At 51.7% G+C, this 22,597-nt stretch overlaps 1 protein-coding gene across 1 annotated transcript; it reads left to right on the top strand.

Moving 5' to 3' along the window:
• Positions 1-17,851: 17,851 nt before the first annotated feature.
• Positions 17,852-21,704, top strand: RASSF7 (Ras association domain family member 7; the record flags this gene model as incomplete). Its single annotated transcript, XM_080618773.1, has 5 exons — positions 17,852-17,954; positions 18,123-19,021; positions 20,010-20,178; positions 20,863-20,973; positions 21,673-21,704. The coding sequence occupies 5 exons, from the start codon at positions 17,852-17,854 to the stop codon at positions 21,702-21,704; spliced, it is 1,314 nt and encodes a 437-aa protein (XP_080474899.1).
• Between the last annotated feature and the right edge of the window lie 893 nt (positions 21,705-22,597).

Genomic DNA, 22,597 nt, shown 5'->3' with positions numbered 1-22,597 from the left:
CTGTTTCTTCCTCCCCTGTTGTCACACAGCTGAGCTGCTGTTGAAGCGGGGAATGGCAATGAAGGTGTAATAACCCAGCCATACTCTCCCCTGGGAACACTGGACAGGAATGCAGGAGCTCCAAACTAATTATATCCTTTTTTTTATTTTTCTATTTTTTTGCTGCAAAGGTGTAAGTGGGAGCCCTGCTCCACATTTTGAGTTATTCCCTTCCTCTTTAAAGGTAGATTTTGCTGATCTGGACCTTTCGCAGGAGCCATTCTAGCAAAGGGCAGGCAATGCAGGTTTCTGGAGGATATACGTTCCTAAGATTTCTGGGCCTGACCCCATCATGGTTTTTTACAATGCTGCCTTTCTACTTGGCTCTCATTTGTCTGCACTGTGAGTTTCCTGGGCACCACTTTTCACGAGACCCTTTGCAGGTCATCACCCTTCACAGCTCCCACCACCATCGGTGTGGAAAGCAGACAGACACACACTGCTGTTATTGTTTCCAGAAAACCGCTGTATACCTATGAGGTGCAATCCAAATACATAAGAAAACCAGTGTAGCCAAAAAGTTTGCTGTCTGGGGCTGCAATCCCACAGGATGCTGTTGAGCATCCCGGCTCCTACTGCAGCTGCAGGACACAAGTGCTCAGCAACTTCTGCAGGCTTGCTGCAGAAGCAGAATGAATACTTCATTGAATAAAGGAGGCGGACAGGAAATATACCAAGTTTCATAGTCCAGAAGGCTTGCCCTTGAAGGAGAATGGCTAGTCTTCCCACCAGACCAAGGTTTTCCCACCAGACCAAGGTTTCTCCTTCCTGCAAGTTCTAACCCAAGCAGGCATGCAGGAGGGAATGATGGGGTGCAGTCCATGGTACACTGGCAGTCAGCTGCAGTGGCTTTGCAGTGCTGAGCCCAATTCAGCTTTCTTGTGATGCTGCAGCATCTTTTTCTTTCTCATGTCTCTTGTTGTCCTAGAAACAGAGGAAAAAATTCTTCCAGACAAGCCCTTTTGTTAGACTCAAGGCAGCATCTTCTGTTTCTTGGTAGAGCAGTGTGTGATTGCATAATAAAACCCTTGCCAGAAAAACAATGGTGGGTTCGAAACCTTCCAAAGAAACCTGTAAAGACTTCACATCCTCCAAACTTTCCTGAAGTCCTAAGACTGCTGCAAGGGTCAACAGGCACTTCCCAACGCTGTTACCAGTATATGCTGAGCAACAGGAGGCAGTCCTTCCCTGGAAATGCTGGGATCTGGGGGGCAATTGTTTCAATTTGAGGAGGAAGCTCATCTTTTGGAGGAAATGCGCCCTTCTGTGTGCTGACTCAGGCAAGGGTTATTTCTCTGTGGTGTATTAAACGTCATGGCTGTGTTGGGAAGGGGTGATGACTGACAAGTTTCTTGGGGCTCACAGGGTCCGGAAGCAAATTCCCAAGGTTTCAAGGAACCCATGGCAAGGGGAGAAGGAGAGGAAAGCACAGTGAGAACCATGCAGCGCTTGTTCCCCAGGAGGAAGGGGACTGCAGCTCCTGTCTCCAGCAGCGCCTGGTGGGAGATAGTGAAAGAACAGATGACCTTCAGGCCAGCAAGAAGGTTTGATAGCCTGATAGCTGGGTGATGCTGACCACATTCAGCTCCTGTGGATACCAGTGGATGTGGAGCACCTCTGACTTTCTCCTTTTTGAGATGGGCTTGCAAAATTAACTTTCCTCTACTCTCCCCACCCTGCCTCAGCTCAGGCGGTTTTAGTTTTCAGCTCAAAAGCTAAAACCCAGCATCTCTGCAGATTCTGATGCCTCAATTGCCTGTTTTCCCCTTATTCCCAGTGCTGACTATTCAGTGCTACGTTGTATCAGGGGCTAACACTGCTGTGCTTCAGCTGGCTCGAGTGGCCCTCTCAGTGGAGGTATGCTTTGTTAAAAGAGACATCAGCTGGTCACCAAATGATGACTTGCTGCTAGCACACAGTACGTTTGTATTCATGAGAGGGGGTTTTGTGTGAACAAATTCTGTATGTTAAAGAGCATCAGAACAAGGAGTCTTCTCGTTGCACTCCTGAGTAGATCAGCAAGACAGCATCACATTCTTTGGGGAAACTCAGATAGGGTTACTATCTCATCTGCAATAGGGAGGCTGCTGGAGAAACCAAAGGACCTGTTTGGTTATAATTCAGCTGCTCAAGACGCTGAGATAGCTCCACTCTCCTCCTGAAAGCAGCTTGGCTGCTCAGTGTACAAGTACACCTTTAGAAAAGCCAGCGAGGAACCAGTGAGCAGAAGTCAGAAATCAGCTCAGCCGCTGTTACTAGGTCTGTCCCTGAGGATGGCCTTGGCACCACAGGAGCTTCGGGAATAAATCTGGAGGTTGGGCTGAGACACTGCAAGTGTTGGAGAAGGTGGTCCATGAGTGGCTGGTCTGGAAGGGCTCACCAGTATGAAACTGTCCCCTGGAAACTTTCATCCATCTCGGCCGATGGAAGGCATGGAGAACTCTTTGTAGGGTGGGGCATCAAGGGTTCATGTAGACGCACAGGTGCAGTTTGAAGTTTATTTTAGAGTAATAGCTTTACTTTTACAAGCGAAAAGAGATTTCCCATCTTTTTACAAGCTGCTAAAGGTAGAAAGATTTAAAACTCAAAATCTTTTCATTAAAGGCAGACAGCATACCTCACTAGTGGCAAATGAACCTCTGCTCAATTTGTGTCCGATTAGGATCTCAGAAGAGTATCCAAGCTAATAAATAAGATATGTATCTCCTGAGAACAGCTTTTGTTGTTTTTTTATAGAGATCTTTGTTCCTCCTGTGCTGTAAGGTCTCCAGGGCATGGCCCGTGTTACGGAGCACCAGATCCATTATCTGATTTTAGGAGATCATAATTATGAGGAATACGTCAGGACAACAGAAAACTTCATTTAAAAACCCAATTAAAGCTGCCGAGTGACGGCTACATACTCATGTGTTGCATCACCTTTTAATCCCAGCATCTTGGATGTGGAGAAGCAAGTAGCTAAGGTTGTCATAAATATGGTGAGGTCCACATGAGATGGGGATTTTTCTGATTATACGTAAAAATTAACACACATTTCATGATGGAGCAGCAGTTTTGAAATCCGTTTTAGAGCAGCCACCTCGGGACCTGTGGCCTGATGGGTAGGTTATTCTTTCTCATGAGTGGTAGGACATTTCACAAGAGCTTCTGGATAAAGAAATATACAGTGTGTCCGCCCCACTGCAGGAAATGTTTGGCACTGGGGTTGTACCTGCACAGGCATGGCTGAAGCACCTTTGCTGTGGAGACATCACCATCACAGCCACCCTCATTGCTCGGTGGGCCATTGAGGAAAGGCATTCTCGTGCAAGGCATGAGGAGCTTTTGAGTGGGTTTTTGGGGAGCTAGAATGGGAAAAGCAGGTGGAGGCAGGAGGTGAGGAATCTCCGAAGCCTCAGACACTGCAGCAGGCACCTGCTTCTTCCCAAACTGGCTGAACCGGTCTCCCTCCCATTTCCTCTCTGCAGTTTTAGGGCGTTTGAAGCCCCTGGACAACTGAAGGGCACCGGGTGCAGGAGCTATGCCCACCTTCTTGCTCAGGCCGAGCTCTCCCTCTGTGAAAAGGGATTGCCTCCTGCTGGGGCAGGTGGAGTCCTGGGCCCTGCCACTGGACAGGCACTGGCTTTTGGGTACAGCTGAGCGCTTCCAGATGAGAATGAGCCTGTCTGCATGGCCCCACGGGGCCGGGAGCTGGGGGTAGAGAAATACAGTGTGGCTTTGGTTGGTTTTCGTACTAAAAAAGGAGAATTTGAGACTTCTTTTAAAAATACGTGATAATGATTTAAGTCTTTTTTATTATTATGTTTAAGAAAATTTACGACCTCTTTTTTAAATGGAAGGAGAATTTGGTACTTTTTTTTTTTTTTAAAAAAAAAAGAGAGGATTTTTAAAAGGAGAATTTAAGCCTTTGGGGGAAAAAAGGAGAATTTAAGAGTTCTTTTTTGGTAAAAAGATGGGAGAATTTACGACTTTAAAAATAAAAGAATTTAAGTAGGTTTTTATTAAAAAAATAAGAATTTGATACTGTTTTGTTACAAGAGAATCAGCGATTTCCTTTCCCAGCACCCGGGATCCTGCAGGACTTGGGGTGCTGGGAGCGGGGGGGGGGGATGGGGCTCACCTGCCGGGGGGGCGTGGCATGAGGAGGGGGCGTGTCTCACCTGGCGGGGGCGGGGCCGGGGGCGGGTCGCGCGGCGGGAAGGGCTGTGGTGGCGGAGCTGCGGGTCGCTGCGGCTCCGCGCTGCGGAGCGGAGCGGCGGGGCCAGGCTGGGCCGGGCTGGAGGAGAGCGGCCGCCTCAGAGGAGAGGAACTGCAGCCGCGTAGCCGTGGCTGGGCCGGCGGCAGGTGAGTGCGCACCGGTGCGCTGGGGCCTGGCAGGGCCTCCCGCCTAGGGACCGCCGCTGCTTTGCGGTACATGGACGCGGCGAGGCCCTGGCCGCAGCAGGGCCAGCAGCCCCAGGAAGGGTGGTTGCTGCGGCGGAGGGGTCTCCTCGGATCGAGCCCCCCCCCCCACCGGGGACAGCGGGCGCGTCGCTCGCCGGGTAGGGCCCACCGTCGTCGGTGATAACCCCATCCTGTCGGAGCTGTGAAGTGCCACGATGTGCCCGGGTGTACGGAGCAGGGCAGGGATGGCGAAGAGGTGACTTGGGGGCAGAGTACCCCCTGCAGAAACCCAAAATCCATTAACGAGAGCCCGGGCTCGGATGACTGGGATCAGCGTTCAGCGTTACGAGCCCCCGAGTCCTTGTGCTAACTGCCCAGTGCTGTGCTGGTTGTGTCTGAGCCGGTCGAGCCCTGAGTGGCTTTGCACCGCGAGCTGGCACCACATCCCTGGCAGCTTTGCCACCGATATGGCACACCCAAGCCCAACTTGAAGGAGCAGCATCACGGTCCCTCTTAGCACTGAAAATGCCGGCCAGAGCCCACGGTGGAAGAGCAGCCGAAGTGGTGTCAGGTCTCAGCTATCCGTGTCAGGAGTCTCCCCTCACAGTCTGCATCCACAGAGCAAAGCTGTCCATCCTCCCCCCGTTCAGAGATGTCTCCAGCTCCCTGAGGAGAGGGGTTAAATTCCTCGATAAGAGCCTGGTTCCTGGCTGCATACTTCTGATGCTTTCTGTGAACTCTGCCAGCAGGTTGTTTCGTAACTCTGCTTGTGGCCCGCTGCTGGTGGGAGAACAAACTCCTCTCCCTGTTTTTTTTTCCCTGCCCTGTAACAGCACTTCGTCATTGCATGTTAAAATCCCAATGGCAGGTTAAAAACCCAAATGTGGGTTCGATGGTGGCATTACATGGAGAATGGGGGCATGCACCTTGCACTCAGAGCCGCTGCCTCCAGCAAAGCCCATGGCACTCACCCCTGGATGGCCGATTTCAGGAGAAATAAGGAAAAGGCAGGTGAAAATGGATGAGAAATGATCCAAGGAGGTGAGATGGGAGCTGCGGGTGCTCGTTGCAGTAAGCCAGGGCCTGTTCCCAGGGGTGCCGGTGCTAACGGCGCACTTGCGGGCCCTGGCTTGGTGCTCTGCCGAAACTTGCCGGGCAGGCGCCGAGCCCCGGAACATGTGGCAGCACGAATATCAGAGTTCAGCTGTCAAATGGTGGGGCGCTGGATACAGCCAGGATGGGACAGGGATGCTACATGCAGTTGTCAGCTCATCTTGCAGGGTAGCTGTGTGGGGCCACACTGCTTGTGCAGCAGGAACTGCAGCTCTTCCTAGGGAGAAGAGAACAAATGCATGTGTGCACATGCTCTGTCTGCAGTAGTTATGAGCAAGAAGCATATCTCAATGCTGCTTGCCTTCCTTACCGGGCAGTGCTGGCAGTGTCTGCTTGGGAAGGGGTTTTGGGGAAGGGGGGATTGCTCTTACTTTCTGCTGGTGCTGCTGGAATGCCAGGAATCCTCCCACGTCTTGGTTATCTGCCTCTTATCTGTTGAGAGAGCCTGAGAACAGTGCCTGGTCTCCCTCTCACCATAGCTCTGCTGGCTTCTCTATGCCCTCTTGAAACAAATAGCATTGAAACCAAGAAGCACCCCCCACCAAGTGCCTGCATCTTCCTCTTCCACCTTTTCACAGGCCAGGGAATACTGCAGCTTGAAGAGCCTGCAGGTGCCCAGCACCCTGCAGCATTGAGCACTGGGAGTCCAGGGGTTCTGCAGTCTTGAAATGCCCTAGCAAGCGTGTGCCAGTTGCTCTAAAAATTAAGACTCTTTGCGAATGAGTGCAAGAGAGATGTGGGAGTTAGCTCTACCCAAGGCTTGAAGGGTGGGACCTGTTCAACAGTCTGACCATGAGATAATAAACCAGCTTAAGAACTAAATCTGATTTATTTTAAATGCCTTATCCTTACGATTAAGAAAAAGTTAGAGCTGTGCTCAGGTGCCCTGTAGCTTTGGCTACCTGCAAGCCCCAGTGAGCATGCTGGGGAGCTTGCCAGGCTTGACCAAACCTTTTGGCAGCAAGTGGTGGCTGGCCAAAGCCATGCAGCAATGGCTGGTCTGAATCATCCCGGGGTGCTCCTGTGCCTGCTCTTTGAAACATGACTTAACCAAAAGAGGTAGTGTGGTGTAATTGCTGAAGATGCACGATTTACTGCATCCAGGCAAATAGAGGGGCTTCTGTGATGAAGTGTTTTGGGGACTGAAGGTAAAATGGGAGCTGGTGTGCTTCGACAATGTATGTTGTCCACCTCTATAGTGGAGGCGTGTCGTGATTGCCTTCACCATTGCCGTGCGCTGCAGACAAGTATTGCCTTACTAGTTCATCTCATCCATGTTTTAAACATCTCTCTGCCCTGTCCTGTGTGTGTCCTGCGCTATGGAAAAAACCTCCAGTGGTGGTTTGCCAGTGACCCGAGCCATTCTGCTATATGCTTTGGGACCAAATCCAGACAAGTGGTTAATCCTCCCTGGCTGGGAGGCCATGGTGTGTGTGCCAAGGCTTCAGAGCAGAGTCTGTGATGTCGGGTGCTGTGGTGAGCTAGGAAGAAGTCCAGGTGCTGCTTGGAGATGGGTTGCTCCATGCCCGAGTTTAAATAAAGGTGTGAGGGATGTTTAAAGTATTAGCTGTGTTTGTATGCATTGTTTTTAAGAGCATCTTTTTAAGGGATATTCCGTGATCTGTCCCAACTTGTCTATGCCCTTGTAAACCTGTGTAGTCAAATTAAGGCATAAGCGTGTCTCCACGGAAAGTTTTTAACAAAATCCTATTATTGTAAATGATTGCTAAAAATTTCATGCCCTTCCATTTTTCAGATGCCAAGTTCATGAGTGTCTAAAAGCAGCTGATTATCTGCCTTTTTGTGGACTGGAGTCAGCACTTTCTTGAGGGCTGAGGTGCTTCCAGATGCCCCAGGCTAGTCATCTACAATAAGAAAAAAAAAAGGGGGGGGGAATGCCACAACACAACACTTCTTACCTGAAGACATGAGTGGATCAGCCGTGAGCTGGGGCAGCTGAGCGCTGCCTCGATTTGGGAAGGCTTCCTCTGCTCTGCTTTGTAACCCTGTGCAGCACAGGACCTGCTGGAGCTCTTGGTCTTAAAAGTCACATGCACAAACTTTCCTATGTCTCCCAGATGCCTTCTGCATAACTGGCAGGATATGCCACCATGTATTAGGGTCCCCTTGGAGGTCCCCCATCTTGTTAGACCTAGCACTGTGCTCCTGAGCACAGGGACTTTAGAGGCACCTATAGCATCCTATAGACGAGTAGCTGTGTCAGCAGAGAATCCTGATGAGCAGCAGCCTCCCCTTTGCTCCCTGCTCTTCCTGCCATTATGGGGAAGCCATTGGCAAGGGGTGGAAGCTCTTGCTTGTTTAATGATTCCGGCTGGGAATATTGCCTTCCCTGGGAGGTGTGAGCATGCAGCAGGGAGCTGGTCTCTGCCTCTGGATGCTTGCCTGAGGCAGTTGTTGGTGTGCAGGGTGTTGAGTGAACACCACAGACATATCTAGATAAGAATGAAAATGAGTTGGGTTGGTTTTGTTGGAGTCTCTGAGGTTACTGTTTTCACTTGCTGATTTTTACTTTTTTCCTCAAGTTCTGACAGTTTTGGGAGGTGGCAGTGCTCCTCTCTGCAAAGAGCCAAGCATACCTGCAGTGGGAAAGCTGGGTGGACCAGGCTTTTTCCTCTTAGCATGTTGTGATTGGTGCTGGCTAGTTCCTGCAAGGTGATGCACCCCTTGCTTCTCTGAGGAAACCCTTGAGCTTAATTGTCAGCAAGCAGCTTGTGGTCTCCTTGACCAGTATGCTCAGGTCTTTGCCTAATGGTTTGTGACTGTAGAAAGTCAGGTATTTCCTAGGCTTGCTTCAGGTCCCTTCTTCCTCTCCTCCTTGGCCTCATTCCTCTGGGACAGAGCTTTCTCAGGGCAGCTTGTCGAGTCCTCAGGGTCCCATCCCAAAGGGGTGGCTCTGTGAGGCTTTCCCAGGGCTAACCCAGTCCGGGCACCAAGTTGTGCCACATCCTACCTGGTCCAAGGTATTCCCATCTGCACTTCCATTGGTGGGAAAGAAAGCTGTATCTGAACAGGGATTTGTACCATGGGAAGTATTCCTATAGGGTTTATTTGTTTGGCTTTTTTTTTTTTTTTTTTTTTGTGGTTGTGGGTTTTTGTTCTTCTCCTGTTGCTCTTTCTAATCTTTTAAGAGTCTTACAAACTCAGTATCTCACATTGTGAAAGGATGTTTGCTCTCCCACTCTGGAAGGGAAATATCCCTGGGATTTGGGATTAGATGCGCTAGAAACAACATAGCTTTGCATCTTCGAGGTGCTGCACGCTGAGGATTAGTTGTCCCTCAAATCTACTCCACCTTAAGTAATTATTGGAGTGTTTTAATGCGGTTTGAGGGTTGCCTAGGATGTGACATTGGACTTGGTGTTGTCCTCTTTGAATTCATTTGGCTTTTTAATGACTTGCTGGGAGTTTAAAGAAGTTTGGGTAGGAGGTTCAAAAGGCTGAATTTCCCCAAAGCAATCCCAGGTGAGCATGAGTTGCATGAGGATTAAGTTCCTCAATCCTTCTGGAAAACACAAGATATTTTTATAGCATCTCCCTCTCCATGCAGGCAAGAGGGCCAGTGCCATTCCTGGCACCAGTTTCCATCCCATCTTGGTCCTCCAGGTAACACCAAGTGCCAGTGGAGCTCTTGACCACCAGCATTTGTGAGGAGAACACCTATGTGTGGAGCGAGAGATAGAGACCTTTGCCAGCATCAAAACCCCTTCAGCCAGAGATTCACCACCTCCCAGCAAGGTGATTTCAGGGGTTAAAGTTGGCCATGCAGCCATGATATCCATCACTTATTGAAGGGCAGTGACTTGTACCATTCCCTGCTGGTGGATGGCCCCTTATATTTTAGTGCCAGATAGGGGATTGAGTTGCCTCTCCAGAGATATGTCTCCATTTTAGTGCTTTAAAGGGCTTATTATCTCTGGGTGGGTTCAGGCGGGGATTGATAGCACCTCTGCCTAATTAATCATGTGCCAGGTAGCGTGAAAGCAGAGACCTCTAAAATACCTAAGTGTCTTATCAAAGGTTTCAGCCTGGATTAATTCTGGGTCTCTTCTTTATTTGACTCTGTGCCTCTGTGTGTGAGAGAAAGGAGTGACTTCAGCTCTCGGCAAATGGTCATTAAGGGCCTTTTTAATCTTACAAAGTTATAAATAAATATCTGTGGCAGCATGCACCTGCATATTCATCAATGAATCCTCTTTTCTGGAGACCCAGCAGTGTGTTCTTGATGTGTGACTGCTTTCCAAGGCAGAGTAGGAACCTGAAAGCTATTCTGGAAATGGAAAACAAAATCCGGAAGGTTTATCCCCAGTTTTGCCTTGCTAAATTGTTAATTACCCTCTCCCCTAGGATGAGAATTGGAGTGGAAAGAGGTTTGCTGCTGGCTGATGCCAGCTGTTCTGAAGAAGGCTGGAAGGCAGGTTGAGGAGGAGAGTATTTGTGGGCCCTTTGGCTTTTTCTGGTTCTACTCAGAGGAGAGGTGCAGAGCCTGAAATTTCCTGTAATCCTATGGAAATAAAATCCTTGATCACTTTGAGATGAGACAGGGAAAGTGGCAGGTCAGTGTTTGTCTCTGTTTGGCTTGTAGGTGGCCAAGGTGTACCTCATCCTCTGGGCTGGACCAGGCAAGCATCACAAGCTGCATTTTGAGGGTCATTTCTGGCTTTTTGGAGGCACTGGGAAAAACAGATCATTGATTGGGCTTTCCCCATTTTGTTCTCACCCTTGGATTGGGGAAGTGGAAGTTTGCAGAAAGTTGAAATGCTTCCTCTCTTTGGCTGGGGAGGAGAAAGCAGGTACTCTGGGTATTTCAGACTATTTCCAAGGCTCGAACAAGCTCTTGCGCCTCCAGATTTGCAGCATTTCTCCTGCGTGACAAGAAATAAAAGCTGTTTTCTGACTTGGGGAATGGGCTGTTTATAATAACGGGGGAATAGTCACAAACTGCATCATGCTTTCCCTGATGACTGCTGTGGAAGATGAATGCTACAGAGATGCTGGACCTGCTGGCAGATGTGTGGATGGGTTGTGTTTGCATGTGGATGGTCTGGCAAATACCCCTCAGAGCCTGGCTTTTAGGAGCTGGATTGTGAGTCTTCCACTGAAGAAAATGAGCATTTGGGCATCCCAGCGCTGCTGTGCTGGAGCTTGCAGCTGGGCCGTGGCTGCTCAGTGCAGCAGTGCCTGGAACTATGAGGCAATAGTTTTATGGAAAAATTGTGGGGTGGACTCAACCCTGAAAGGTTTTCAAGTACAAGCCCTAATCCTCAAGCCTAATCTAGGTCAGCCTAGAGCCCAAAGGTACCTACACCCAGCCTGGGTACCTACACCTTGCCCCTGTGCTGGGAGCTGGGCACCCAAACACTTCCCCAGCCCTTCCTGGACAGGTTCAATTGCACAAGAAAAAAGGAGCGTGGCAGTGCAAGAGCCTTTCCTCTTTCCCCTCTAAGCTAAACATTGCTAATTTTGCTTCACCCCCTTGAGAAGAAACTGTGAATTTACTCTCGGCTGTTTCCATGAAGTTGCTCTTCACTCACGCATCTGTGGTTGATGGTAATGGTTACAGCAATAGCAGGTGCTGCTATTCATCTTTACAGCAGACTGTACTAGCCAGCCTTGCCAGCTCTACTCCCCCTGTGGACAGTAGTGCTTCAAGGGAGAAATACAATGTAATAAGGTGAGGAAGATGATCCTTCCCCTTCCAGGCTGAAGTGCTGTAACATGAGTGTGTGCAGTAGGTGAAGGGGGTTTTTTTGCTTCTTTTAGTTTATAATGGGCTTTTAGTTGGTTGCTCGTTTGTGGAGTGAACTGGCTAGTAAACATCCCTGACATGCCACTGCTGCCCACAATCCTTGATGTTTCAACGTAGCTCTCAATACTTGCCTGCCATGGTCACCAACTGTGGTTTAAGACAGGGGAAAAAGGTCCCCCAGCTCCTTCCCAGTGCTGTTTCTGAAGCCTTCATGTAGGTCTAATGCTGTAGCAGAGCCAAAAGCTTGGGTGGTAAAAATGGTGACAGAAGTCTCTGCAGGTAGAGCTGGGATGGGGTGAGCTGCTTCTGCATCAGCTGGGTTGTGAGCCTCCCTGCCCTAAATCCCTATGAAAGGCCATCACCCGAAGGCCAGTCGCCATCCTGCATCATACTGAAGGGCAGGATTTGTCACTGGCTCTTCCCACCCTGCTCAGCTTTGGCCAGGCTTGCCTGTACACGCTGGGCATGTTAACATGGGTCTGTAATTTTGGGGAGGAAGTGAAGCAGAAAATACATAACCCTCTAATTTGCTCTTAATGGGGGGTTGCTGGCATGGTGCTTATGGCTCTCCAGAAATCTGTCTCTTCAGGCATTTCCTGCAAGATCCTAATACATGGGACATGTCTGCCTTGGGATGCCAGGGGACTTCGACAGTGATCTGTGGCTTCAAGCTCAAGTGATTTTTCTTGGTAATGCAAGTACCACAGGACTTTGTTTTCCTGGTCTTGGCCATTCAATCTCCTTCAGGTTCAAAAAGCCTTTGAAACATGAATGTAACTTCTGGAGATGCCAAGTGTGTGTTATGCATCATAAGATGCCTCCAGCAGGAGCTGCTTGCTATCGAAGTGCAATAGGGACTGGTAGTGCATGTGGGTTGGGATCCATCTGCACCTTTCTGCTAAAGCTGCACCTTCAGGGTACATTTGCAGTGATAATCCCTGTCCCCAGCTGAGGCTTCTCCAGCTGAAGGAGGAGAAAAAAGTGGAGTTCTCAAAGTCCTTGTGGTTTTAAAATTACTGATTTCAGTACTTGCTGATTTTTAGGACTTGCTGTCAGGCATGCTGTGGCAGAGCAGGGAGCTGGATGGGACATGATGGGTGGACCACAGATGCAGGGATTATTATGGCTACCCCTAAATAAGACGTTTGGGTGTGAATTAGAGCCCTGTGTCTGCTGCTTCCTTGCTCCTGGGTGCTTGTGGCCACCTTGCGTAAGAGCTGGTGGCTTCAATAGGCCTGTGGGGTGAGTAACACTTGCACACCCTCCCTGTGACAGGATGCTGCCTCTCTGGGCTGTGACTGCTCTGGTAGGACTTGTTTGTCACCTCTTGAGTTTTTTTAACCCCTGTCAGCTCTTTGCATGGGGATAAAGTAATCCATTTGCTGGCCTGGGCTGGAGCCCCGTGCCTGTGTCCTGCTTGCACCCTCATGGCCTCCACACTGCAGAAGATGATGACCTCTTTTGGCAGGTGGTGCTCTTGGCTGCTTTGCACTAGGCTACGAGATGGTGTCTGCTTAGGATTCCAGGGCCAGCATCCTCAGTATGAACATGGCTCTGTGGAAAGGTCCTGCACCACAAGGCTGGGTTCTGCCTGGTGCTCTCTGCTGCAGTGGCAGCAACCATCAGTGGTAGCCAGATTCTGTGGCACAGAGCTGTGGATGATCATCTCTACCCAGCATGGGACCTGCCAGCCAAGGAAGAGCCACAGTGTCAAGCTTTGCCGTGGCTGATCTTTGCCCAGCATTGAACCTGCCAGTGGTGTCAACCCTTGCTGACGGCCTCAAGCTTTGACTTTGGTCACCTTCTGGCCTGGAATGGACATGGTCTAGAAAGCTCAGCAGAGCTGCTCTATCCCTGCAACAGCCCAGCCGAGGGCAAGTGATGCCGCTCCAAAAGAGGGACCTAAGACGGGAGGACACTGTCAATGGGCTGGAGGAGAGCCTGGATGAAGACCCATCGCCTCCAACCTGCTGCAGGATGAGCACCATCAGGAGGATCTTCTCGATCTTCATCTTCTCGATCTTCATCTTCTCAATGAACCTCTCCACACCTGAGTAATGGCAAGGCTTCTGCCCCACTAGAAGGTTTCAGCATGTGGGCAAGTACCATCTCTTCCCTTTGGTGTCCGTGCTCGGGGCAGGGAGAGACCTCAGGAAGCATTAAATAGCTGTTGGATGCATCACCACAGCAGCTGATCCCAGGCAGTGAGTCAGAGCCAGCCTGCCGGTGTTCGGGCATGCAGGATGGTGGCACGAGTGACTCCTCCCCTCACCACTTGCTGTTTACTCATGTATTGGGGTTTTTTCTTTATCTGTGTGTCTACACATGGCTGGGATGAGCATACCCCCAGCGCAGGGCAGGAGAGGAGTGAGAGGGTCAGATTCAAAGCAGGAATAAAATGACCAAGAGTACCCCAGCATCTGCCTGGAGCACATCCAAAGGGATGCACTGCTGCTGGCCCTGTAGACATCTTGGTCCTCTTTGGATGGTGAGCTCATCATAGCCTGCTCTCAAGTACAAATACATCTTTATTTATTAGTTACAAGTCTTTAGGCTTGCTGGGAAGCTCTTGCTGTGCTTCCTGCCTGCCCAGTGCTGTACCCAGCCCTCTGCCAGGGGTGGACATACCAAGTGAACCCCCCCAAAATGGGTGAAACCCCAGCACTGGTGGGATGCTTGGCTCAAAACCTTCATGCTGGTACCAGACAGTACTTGTTAGGAGGCCTGTTAGAGGTGTTTGGGATGCAGCCGAGAGGCATTTGGGATGCTTTGGGATTTGGGTTGCAGCTGGCCTTGCTGTTGCGTGCAAAACTGGTAGTTTTTTTCCTCCTAACCAAATATGATTCTTTTTTCTTCTGTGTGAGAGAAACACACTTGCAAACTGTTTGCAGTCCTTGGCTGGAAGGTGCTGTCTCAGCTTCTCAGAATTCCTGTGGAGGATATAGGGGGAGTCCCTGCAAACTGATGGTGGTCCTCACTTGTGTAAGGAGGATGGCTGGCCAGTTTTCTTGGCTGGCCATATATTATTTCAGGTTCTGGGACATCACCAAACCCTTGTGAGTCCCGGCAGCCATTAGGATGGTGGTTTGCAGGAGCTGTGCAAAATGTGCATCCCCCTCCTGCACATGCAGAAATGCTCCTTCAGCTCCTCTTTAGCCCGACAGCTTTGGGGAGACTGGGAGATGGCAGTGCCAGGAAACAAAATAAAGCTGCAGGATCTGAGATTGTTAATTAAAAAGCACTAACAACAAATAAACAACAACAAACAAACAAAAAAACCCCTTCCCCTCCCCCCTTCGTCCCCCTGCCAGTGTCAGCATTTGAAATTCCAACTCCCAGTTAGGAAATTTGGTGAAATTGTGCTATGAATCATCCTTACCCTCAATTTTAGGACCCATTGCATGGGGAAGGGAGCAGAAAGTCACTGTTAATCTGTTTCCAATAAAAGTTATTTATAAATCTATGGAGGGGGGTTGCAAGAATAAAATGAGAGCAGCTTTTGGGCTGCTTCCTGGTGCCTACAGCCACCTGCTCACTTCCCTGTGCTGGTTTTGGGACAGCCAGCAGGACCTGGCAGCTGCCTGCACTTCTGGTTCATGGTCAAAGTGACCTCCTAGGGCAACTACAAACAGAGGCAGCTGGAAACCGTCCTCCTGCTGAGAAGTGCTGCTTCCCCAAGGAAAGTGATTCTTGTCCAAAAACCAAGAGCCCATTTTGCTACCTCGTGGTGTAACAAAGGCACTTGCTAATTAAAGCAGGGGGTCAGCAGTAAACCTTGGAGAGACGAGGGTCATGTTTGTAAATGGAGGAATAACAGTGCCCCCCAGCTGCTTATTATTTTAGAAGTGATGGTAAAGAGCTGAGTGCGGCTACAGCAGAGGTGATGTTGGTGTGATGGGTTATTGGAGACAAGATGCTGCATGCACGTTGTGATGTGTGCAGGGAGCATTGCTATCCTCCCATATGAGGATGAGCCGTCGTCCTGTCGGCTCCTCTATGAGGGCCAGGGCTTTGAGGGAAGAGGGGCAGCCAGGCAGATTTTGGATGGGCTGGGGGAACAGATCCTGAAATTCTTCATGATGAGGGTGGCGAGACACTGGAATAGGCTGCCCAGAGAAGTTGTGGATGCCCCATTCCTGGCAGTGTTCAGGGCCAGGTTGGACGGGGCTTTGAGCATCCTGGTCTAGTGGAAGGTGTCCCTGCCCATGGCAGGGGGGTTGGAACTGGATGAGCTTGAAGGTCCCTTCCAACCCAAAACATTCTATGATCCTACCCTGGAAGGGGTGAGGAGGGCAGGCCGAGGAGGCAGCAGCTCCCAGCCATATTTACCACACCCCTGCAAGGGGACTGATAACATCTCCTATCTGGCTATGAGCTGGGGACAGCAACCCCCAAGGAAAACTTGGGTTACGGTGAGCAATTGGTTAACAGGGCTGCCCTATGCTTGCCAGGATTTAAGGACATAGTAATAAAAAGACTGGATTTTTGGGTGCCTGGGGATGTGTCCAGAAGAGGTGCACCAGCTGCTTTTTGGGTGGTTTCCCCTGTATCAGGAGAGAAGCTGCTACTCCCAGCTCTTTGGCAGCAGTGCTGCTGGTAAATGATTGCCGAGGTGGGGCCGGAGGTTGGTGCCGGGTTTGAACCCAGGCAGGTGCATGGGACTGGTGTGCCAGCAGCCATCCTGCTCCCACACCCAGCAGCGTTCGGCAACCACTGGAACTTCCAGGCTAAGTAAGGCTGTTCGATACCTGGGTTATTGCTTTCTTATTTCTTTCCAAGCTCCTGGCCTCCCCCTGTGGTCAGGGCAGGAGAAGCTGTGTTTGATGTTGGCAGGGTCCCTGGCTGGGGTGGGGGTGCTGCTCACCAGTATGCGTTGCCACCCCAGATTTGGCATTAGGGTGCTGTGTTGGGAGGAACCAGTGTCTTCAGGGTGAGCTGGGTGGTGCCGTGGAGGTGCTTGAACTTTGCTCTGTACCAGGGGCCACTTGTGGCTTTGAACGCACAGGGTATGGGGTGTGGTGGCAAAGCCCAGCTTTGGGATGAAATTGGGCTGAACTTTGCAAATCTGAGTGGGTTTGGGCTCACAGGGAGAGCAGCCGAGCACAGGGTGCCCTTCACCCCCACCGGTTTTCCCCGGCCACCCAGCCAAGGCAAACATGAGCTCAGCACCAAGGTATTTGCGGCAGCCACTCTGTGCCCATGTTTCAGAGGTGAGCAGAGGGGGTGGCACCTATGAGCAGCAGCCTCGACAAGCTGCGTCTTCCCTGGTTTCTCCTTGGTTTTCTCACGTTATGGCTAAACTCCCTCATCACTGGGAATGAGACCCTGTGAGCCCTCCCTTTGGTTACTCAAGCAGGCAGCAAGCAAGAAGTGGTGTTTAACCTGAGGCCAAGCTTTCTTGCAGCCTGGCTACAAACTTGGGAGAGCTGCAGCTGAGGGATGGAAGGGCTGCAACCAGCCAGGTTAGGTTGAGGAAGTGGTTTGGGACCCTCTGCGCAGCAGGCCTGAGGATCTCCTGTATACAGCCCTCTGCTTACAGCTTTCATATGAGCCTGATGCTAGAAAAAGAGAGTGTTATAGAAGGGAAAAATGTACATCTTTGTTTGCACAGTGTTTGAAAACACCATAAGCTCAAATATCTGAGTCCTTTACAGATTGTGCTTAACTTTTTTTATTAGGGGCTTTTTGGGGGTTTTTTTGAAGGCTTTTGCAGTTGTTGAGCTGCTGGAAGAGGCAGGAGTTGGGTGCATCCGGGCTAACGGGTGTTATTTTAACACAGAACAAGAAACTGCTGGGTGGCAGTCGGGCTAGGCGCCAGTGCTGGCAGATCATCCCCCCGGAAGCCCGGGCTTTGCCTGGCTCCACCTCTCAAACACTACCTCCGGTTTTGTGCAGAAAGGGGCTTCATTTTAATCTCTTAATCAATTGATCTCAATCAATTTCTTAATTAAACTCTCTGATAAATTGAGATGGAAGTAAATAGTTTAAAATGTGCACTGTCTGCACCTTCTCTCAATATCCCATTGCGAGCATGTGCAGCCAGTGTTTTCTCTGCCTTTTCTACTATTGTTTGGTGCTGTGCTGCTAAATTGTAAGAGAAATCACAGTGAAAGTCCAGCAAACCCATTAAAGATCTGTGCTTGCAGATGAGATAACCTGGGCATCTTCTTCTGGGCACCATGCAGGCACACAAACCCCATCATTTTCCACCACAGGAAGATTTGAACCCACTGCTCAGACATGAGAAGAAAAAGAAATCAAACAACTTTCTCTTTTTTTGCAGGTAAACACCAGTGTTTTAATAAAATCAACGAATATGCAATCTGTGTGCAGGTTGAGCTGCAGACTGAAGGAGGGCAGCAGCGAGCGACTGCTTGGTCTAGGATAAACCTTAAGGGATGCTGGTGTTAAACGATGATCATTGGCGTTGCTCGTAAAGCTTCTCATATTCCTCATTAGCAGCTTGGGTTGGAAACCTGGTTTCTTTTCTCCCTACAGACCATCCGTCCTGCAATGACCCAGTGCACCTGAGGCCCTGCAGCCGTGGGGATGGAGCTGAAGGTCTGGGTGGATGGGATCCAGAGGGTTGTCTGTGGTGTCTCGGAGCAAACCACCTGCCAAGAAGTGGTTATCGCCTTGGCGCGAGCCATAGGTGAGCCATGTCAATTTGCTGGGGGGGAGGAATGCCCCTTTGCAGGTGCTTTCTGGGAAGAGGAGACCTTGGGTGGGTAGGGGTCCTGCTCTGGGGATGTCAGCAGCCTCAGTACACCGCTGCTGGCCATGGCTTTCCCAGTCTGACGTGCTCACCTCCTCCTGGCAGGTCAGACGGGCCGCTATGTGCTGGTGCAGAAGCTGCGGGAGAAGGAGAGGCAGCTGCTGCCACTGGAGTGCCCATTGGAGTCGCTGGCCAAGTGTGGGCAGTATGCCAACGACGTGCAGTTTGTGCTGCGCCGGACAGGCCCCAGCGTGGCCGAGCGGCCCTCCTCAGAAGGTGCTCCCCAAGCCCCCGAGAGGACGTTCATCCGGGCCAGCTTGCCCATCAAGCCCAGGCCTGCCAGCACGGACGCACCCCGCTCCCGAGAGCCAAAAAAATCCATGACCTTCAACTTGGGTCCTGCAGGTGACCCGTTTGCCATGAGCCGCTGGAGGCACCAAGCACGGGAAGGGATGGACGTGGAGGGTGGTGGGGTCCTCCAGCCCTCCAAGGAGGAGCTGTTTAGGAGGGTGCTGCGGCAGCAGGAGCAGCTGCATTCTTTGGAGGCCCATGGGGACACCCTGGAGATGGACCTACAGCTCTGGGAGCGTGGCCGGTTCACAGGTCAGGAGGATGAGATCCTCTACCTAGAGCACCTGGTGCGGAGGAATGAGACAGAGCTGGGCGAGGAGGAGTTTTGGCAGACTGAGCTCCGGCTGGAGAAGGAGTGCGAGCGGGAGCGGCAGGAGCGCGTTAGGAGCCTCCGTGCCAGTCTGGAGGAGTACACCCAGAGGATCTATGAGCTGAGTGCCCGGACCGAAGCCCTGCAGGAGGAGATCCAGTGGGAGATGGCAGAGAGAGCCAAGAGGGGGAAGGAGATCCCTGTGCCCAGCCCCACAGAGCTGGAGGATATGGCTGCCAAGATGAAAAGGGACCTAGAGGCCAAGGTCAAGCAAGGGACCCAGCTGGAGAGCAACCTGGCCAGTGTGGAGAAGGCCCTGGAGGAAGCTGAAAGGAACCTGCAGGTAGATAGGACCAGGTCAAGCAGCCCCATGGGGGTGGTATGACCTTTGGGAGGTGATGGGACCAGCCTTCCAGCAGCCTGGGGGCTGATGGGTTGTGTGGGGTTGGTCTTGCCACACCTGGCTGGTGAGCGTGGGTCTAGGTATGTGGAGGTGGCTCAGTGGCAGTAATCAGTGTCAGGGAGACACCACTGCTCTTACCCAGCCAGCACAGGGTCCCACACAAATGCAGCTTGACCCTGTGCAAGCTGCATCTGTGCTGGAGCTCCTCCTGGCTGGTGCACAGGAAGCACAGCATCACCCTACTACCGCACGGACAATGGTGCCAGAGCAAATGGTCCATGTGCAGGGTCAGTGGCGTTGGCATAAGGGTTAATATCATCTTGGATAAAGGAGTCTCAGAGGGGGATAGGACAGTGTAGGTCCCATGGTGCCTGTGCATGAAACCTTTTGACCATGCGGACTGTGCAAGGGCCTGCGCAGTGTGATGATGGCAGCTGTGGGGCTGAGCCGTGATGCTTCCTGGCTTGCCTGCCTCCCAGATTCAGGGTGTCCAGATGCTGCATGACGCCTGCTTTCTGCCCACCCCTCCCCTTCGGTGGAGTAAAATGGAGCAGCTTTTGCTCAGCCAGGGAGTGGCAGCTGCCCTTCCCCAGGGTGGCCGCACTTCCAGCATCTTGTCTTGAGCATTTCATTTGTGTCTGGCACCTCCCAGCACCGCAGCGGCCGCAGTTTGATGGCTGCTCACACCCTCTTGTGGAGATGCAGCAAAGCAGGGCTCTTCCCAAAACAATGCCTTCCTCATCCTTTCTTCCCACAGGCTCTCAGAGAGGGGTGGCTGAGCCAAGCCTACCCCCGAGGCCTCTGCTAGCTCTGGCAGGGTAAGCCCCAGCTAGGGGAAGCAGCCCCGGGGTGGGTATGCCAGCTGGTTTTGGGGCATGGGAGGGACATGCAGCTCACCCTGTCCTCCCCCTCGGTGTGTGTTTTGCAGGCCCAGACCCAAGAACTGGAGGAGTTAAATAAGGAGCTGAGGCAGTGTAATTTGCAGCAGTTTATTCAGCAGACGGGGGCCACGGTGACCGTCCTGCAGGCCAGGTCCGAGGAGGATGCCCAGCCGGAGCCGAGCCAGTGCGAGCTGCCAGCCTACCGGAGAAACGGAGGTCAGCACGCTGCCGCCGGCTCGGCCGCGGGGGCTGCTCCGGGGGACTCCTGCCCGCTCCCAGCCTCCCCCTTCAAAGGGGTCAGCACCCCCTCCAAGGGTTCGGCCCCAGAGCTGGCCAGTTCTGCCCTGGGCACTGCGGTTAGGCAGCAGGAATGGAGTTTTGGTGCTGGCACAGCGCCTACTCCCCACCCCGGGGGTCTCTGAGGTTTGCCAGCCTTGGAGCTCCTTCCTCCTCCCCACTGAAGCCTTGGGGTTGCTTGTAGCCACGCTCAGTGGTCAGATCCTGCATTGCTGTTTTGGGGGCTGGGGCAGCTGCAGGGAGCTTTCCTTCACAGCATTGCTGCATGCTGCCGCCACCGCAGGGGCAAAAACGTTGCTCAGGGCCAGTGTCATCCCCCATTGGCTGTGGCCGGTGGGGATGGGCTGCAGCCACCGATGACCTCTTTGTGTTGGGGATGGGTGAGCATGGTGCCTGGGGCCACGTCCGCATCCTCACAGGGGTGAGAGGAGATGGTGGGGGGCTCCTGTGGAAAGGGACAGGGAAAAACAGGGACCTGGTCACTTCTCCTCTGGAGTACCCAGAGAGGATGATGTGGTTGCCCCATAGCACTGCAGCAGCTGTGCCCAGCAAGCGCGGGAGGTGCAAGCCCAGCCTGAGCCAGGCATTTTTCTCCATCTGTAGGTTTTCCTCCCACTACCGGCGCAGACTCACCTCCCCAGGCCAGCACCAAACAGCTCCTCCGCCATCCCAGGACCCTGCCAGAGCCACTGGTGTCCAGCCTGAGCCCTGAGGGTGCGTATGTCCTGTCGGGCGCCCAGGAGCACAAGCTGGGCTGGGGAAGGATGCGTGGGAAGGAGGGGAAAAGGCTTTTGCTGCCCCAAATGAGCTGCAGAGAAAGCGTGTGCTGGGAGCAGGAGGCCAGAGCTATTTATAGATGCCATTAGGAAGAGCAAAGCTTACACCCTGGCAGCCTCCACTCTGCTGCCAGGGGCTCGCGTGCTGGAGGTCCAGCTCTGTGCCGTGCCAGGAGCTGTGGAGAATGCTCCGCATCTCCTCTCCTGCCACTCTGCATCCCCCAGGGCTAAGACCTTGCTAAGGTTAGGGTGGGGAGGATTTAGCTCCCATCTTATACAGGAGTCACTTTTGCTCCATCACGGGGACCAGTTTCCCCCAAAACTCCTCCCACCTACTGTGATCCTAATCCTAACCCTGCACCACAAAAGGGCAAGCTATGATGTCCCTGCTTGCCATGGCAATGGTGGCTGCATGCCGGTATCCCATTCCCACCCACACCACCATTCGTTCAGCAAGACCCTATTGCCGTCCTCCTCACAGCCCAAAACGTCCACCCCTGTCTCAGCAGATGCACTGGCATCTGCATATCCATCTCCCAGCCCAGGCTTTGAGCTCATTTACATCCTGTTTTCCATTCCCCTTTTTCCTTCCCTGCTGTAATGGGGTTGCTCAGGTGGTTTTTGTCTTGTCTTGCAGTTGTATCAACCAGGCAGAACATCTGGAGGTAGAAGGGCCTGGGCAGCGGAGGATCAATTGCCTTGCAAGTGTAACTGTATAAATAAACCATATTTTATATATATATTTTATTTTTTTTTTTTACTGCTTTATATTGTGAATGGATGTGGACGGCCAGAGTATTTTTACAGACTGTAAAATAAAACCAGAGACCAACGACACAAAGCGACCCTCTTCCCTGTGGATGGAAGCAACCTCCTTCTATTTTTATTTTTTAAGAGCTTTCTATGTTCAACAGAAAACAGCGGTGCTCCCTTTCCATGCAGCCTCCTCAAAAGACCCATCGTCCATTTGGAAAAGTCTTTGCTTTTTTGGCTAGAGGAGCGAAGCTGCAGTGGAGACCTGCCTAGAGGCTCACCTGGATGGAGCAAGTTAACAGATTTTACAGCACCTCTCCGCAGCAAGCGGGGCCATGACAAACAACCTTTTCATGGGCTACAGGGGATGCACAAGAGCAGCTCTAAGACAAATTTTTGCTCCCCTCTTTTATAAAAAATCTGTAGTAGAAACCCCCTTATCGCGGTGCCATGGACCAGGCGTCAGGGGAGCAGGGAGCACACAGCAGGGGCTTGTTTTTCTTAAATCCCCTCAAGTTTTCAACTTGTTTCTAAAATACAGTCCTTGAACGAGCCCTTCCCCAGTGGCAGTGCAGACGGGGAGCAGGACCAAAGCGCACTTGGTCACGTTTCACTGATTTATATTTGGTTTTCCACTTGATGGCCAGTAGTTACTTTCGGGTGTTGTTCATCTGTCCCAGTGGGTTGCCTTGTATTTGAATTGCAAAACCAAAGTGGTCTGGGGAGGGGATGGGTTTGTCAAGGAGGTTTTCAACACATCGTATGCAAAAACTGTGACTCGGGCACCCCGCTTTCCCCTACGAATGTAA

Source organism: Psittacula echo (assembly GCF_963264785.1).
Source record: "Psittacula echo genome assembly, chromosome: 5".
Taxonomy (NCBI): domain Eukaryota; kingdom Metazoa; phylum Chordata; class Aves; order Psittaciformes; family Psittacidae; genus Psittacula; species Psittacula echo.
The sequence above is the reverse complement of the archived record's forward strand: the minus strand, read 5'-3'. Positions and strand labels throughout refer to the sequence as shown.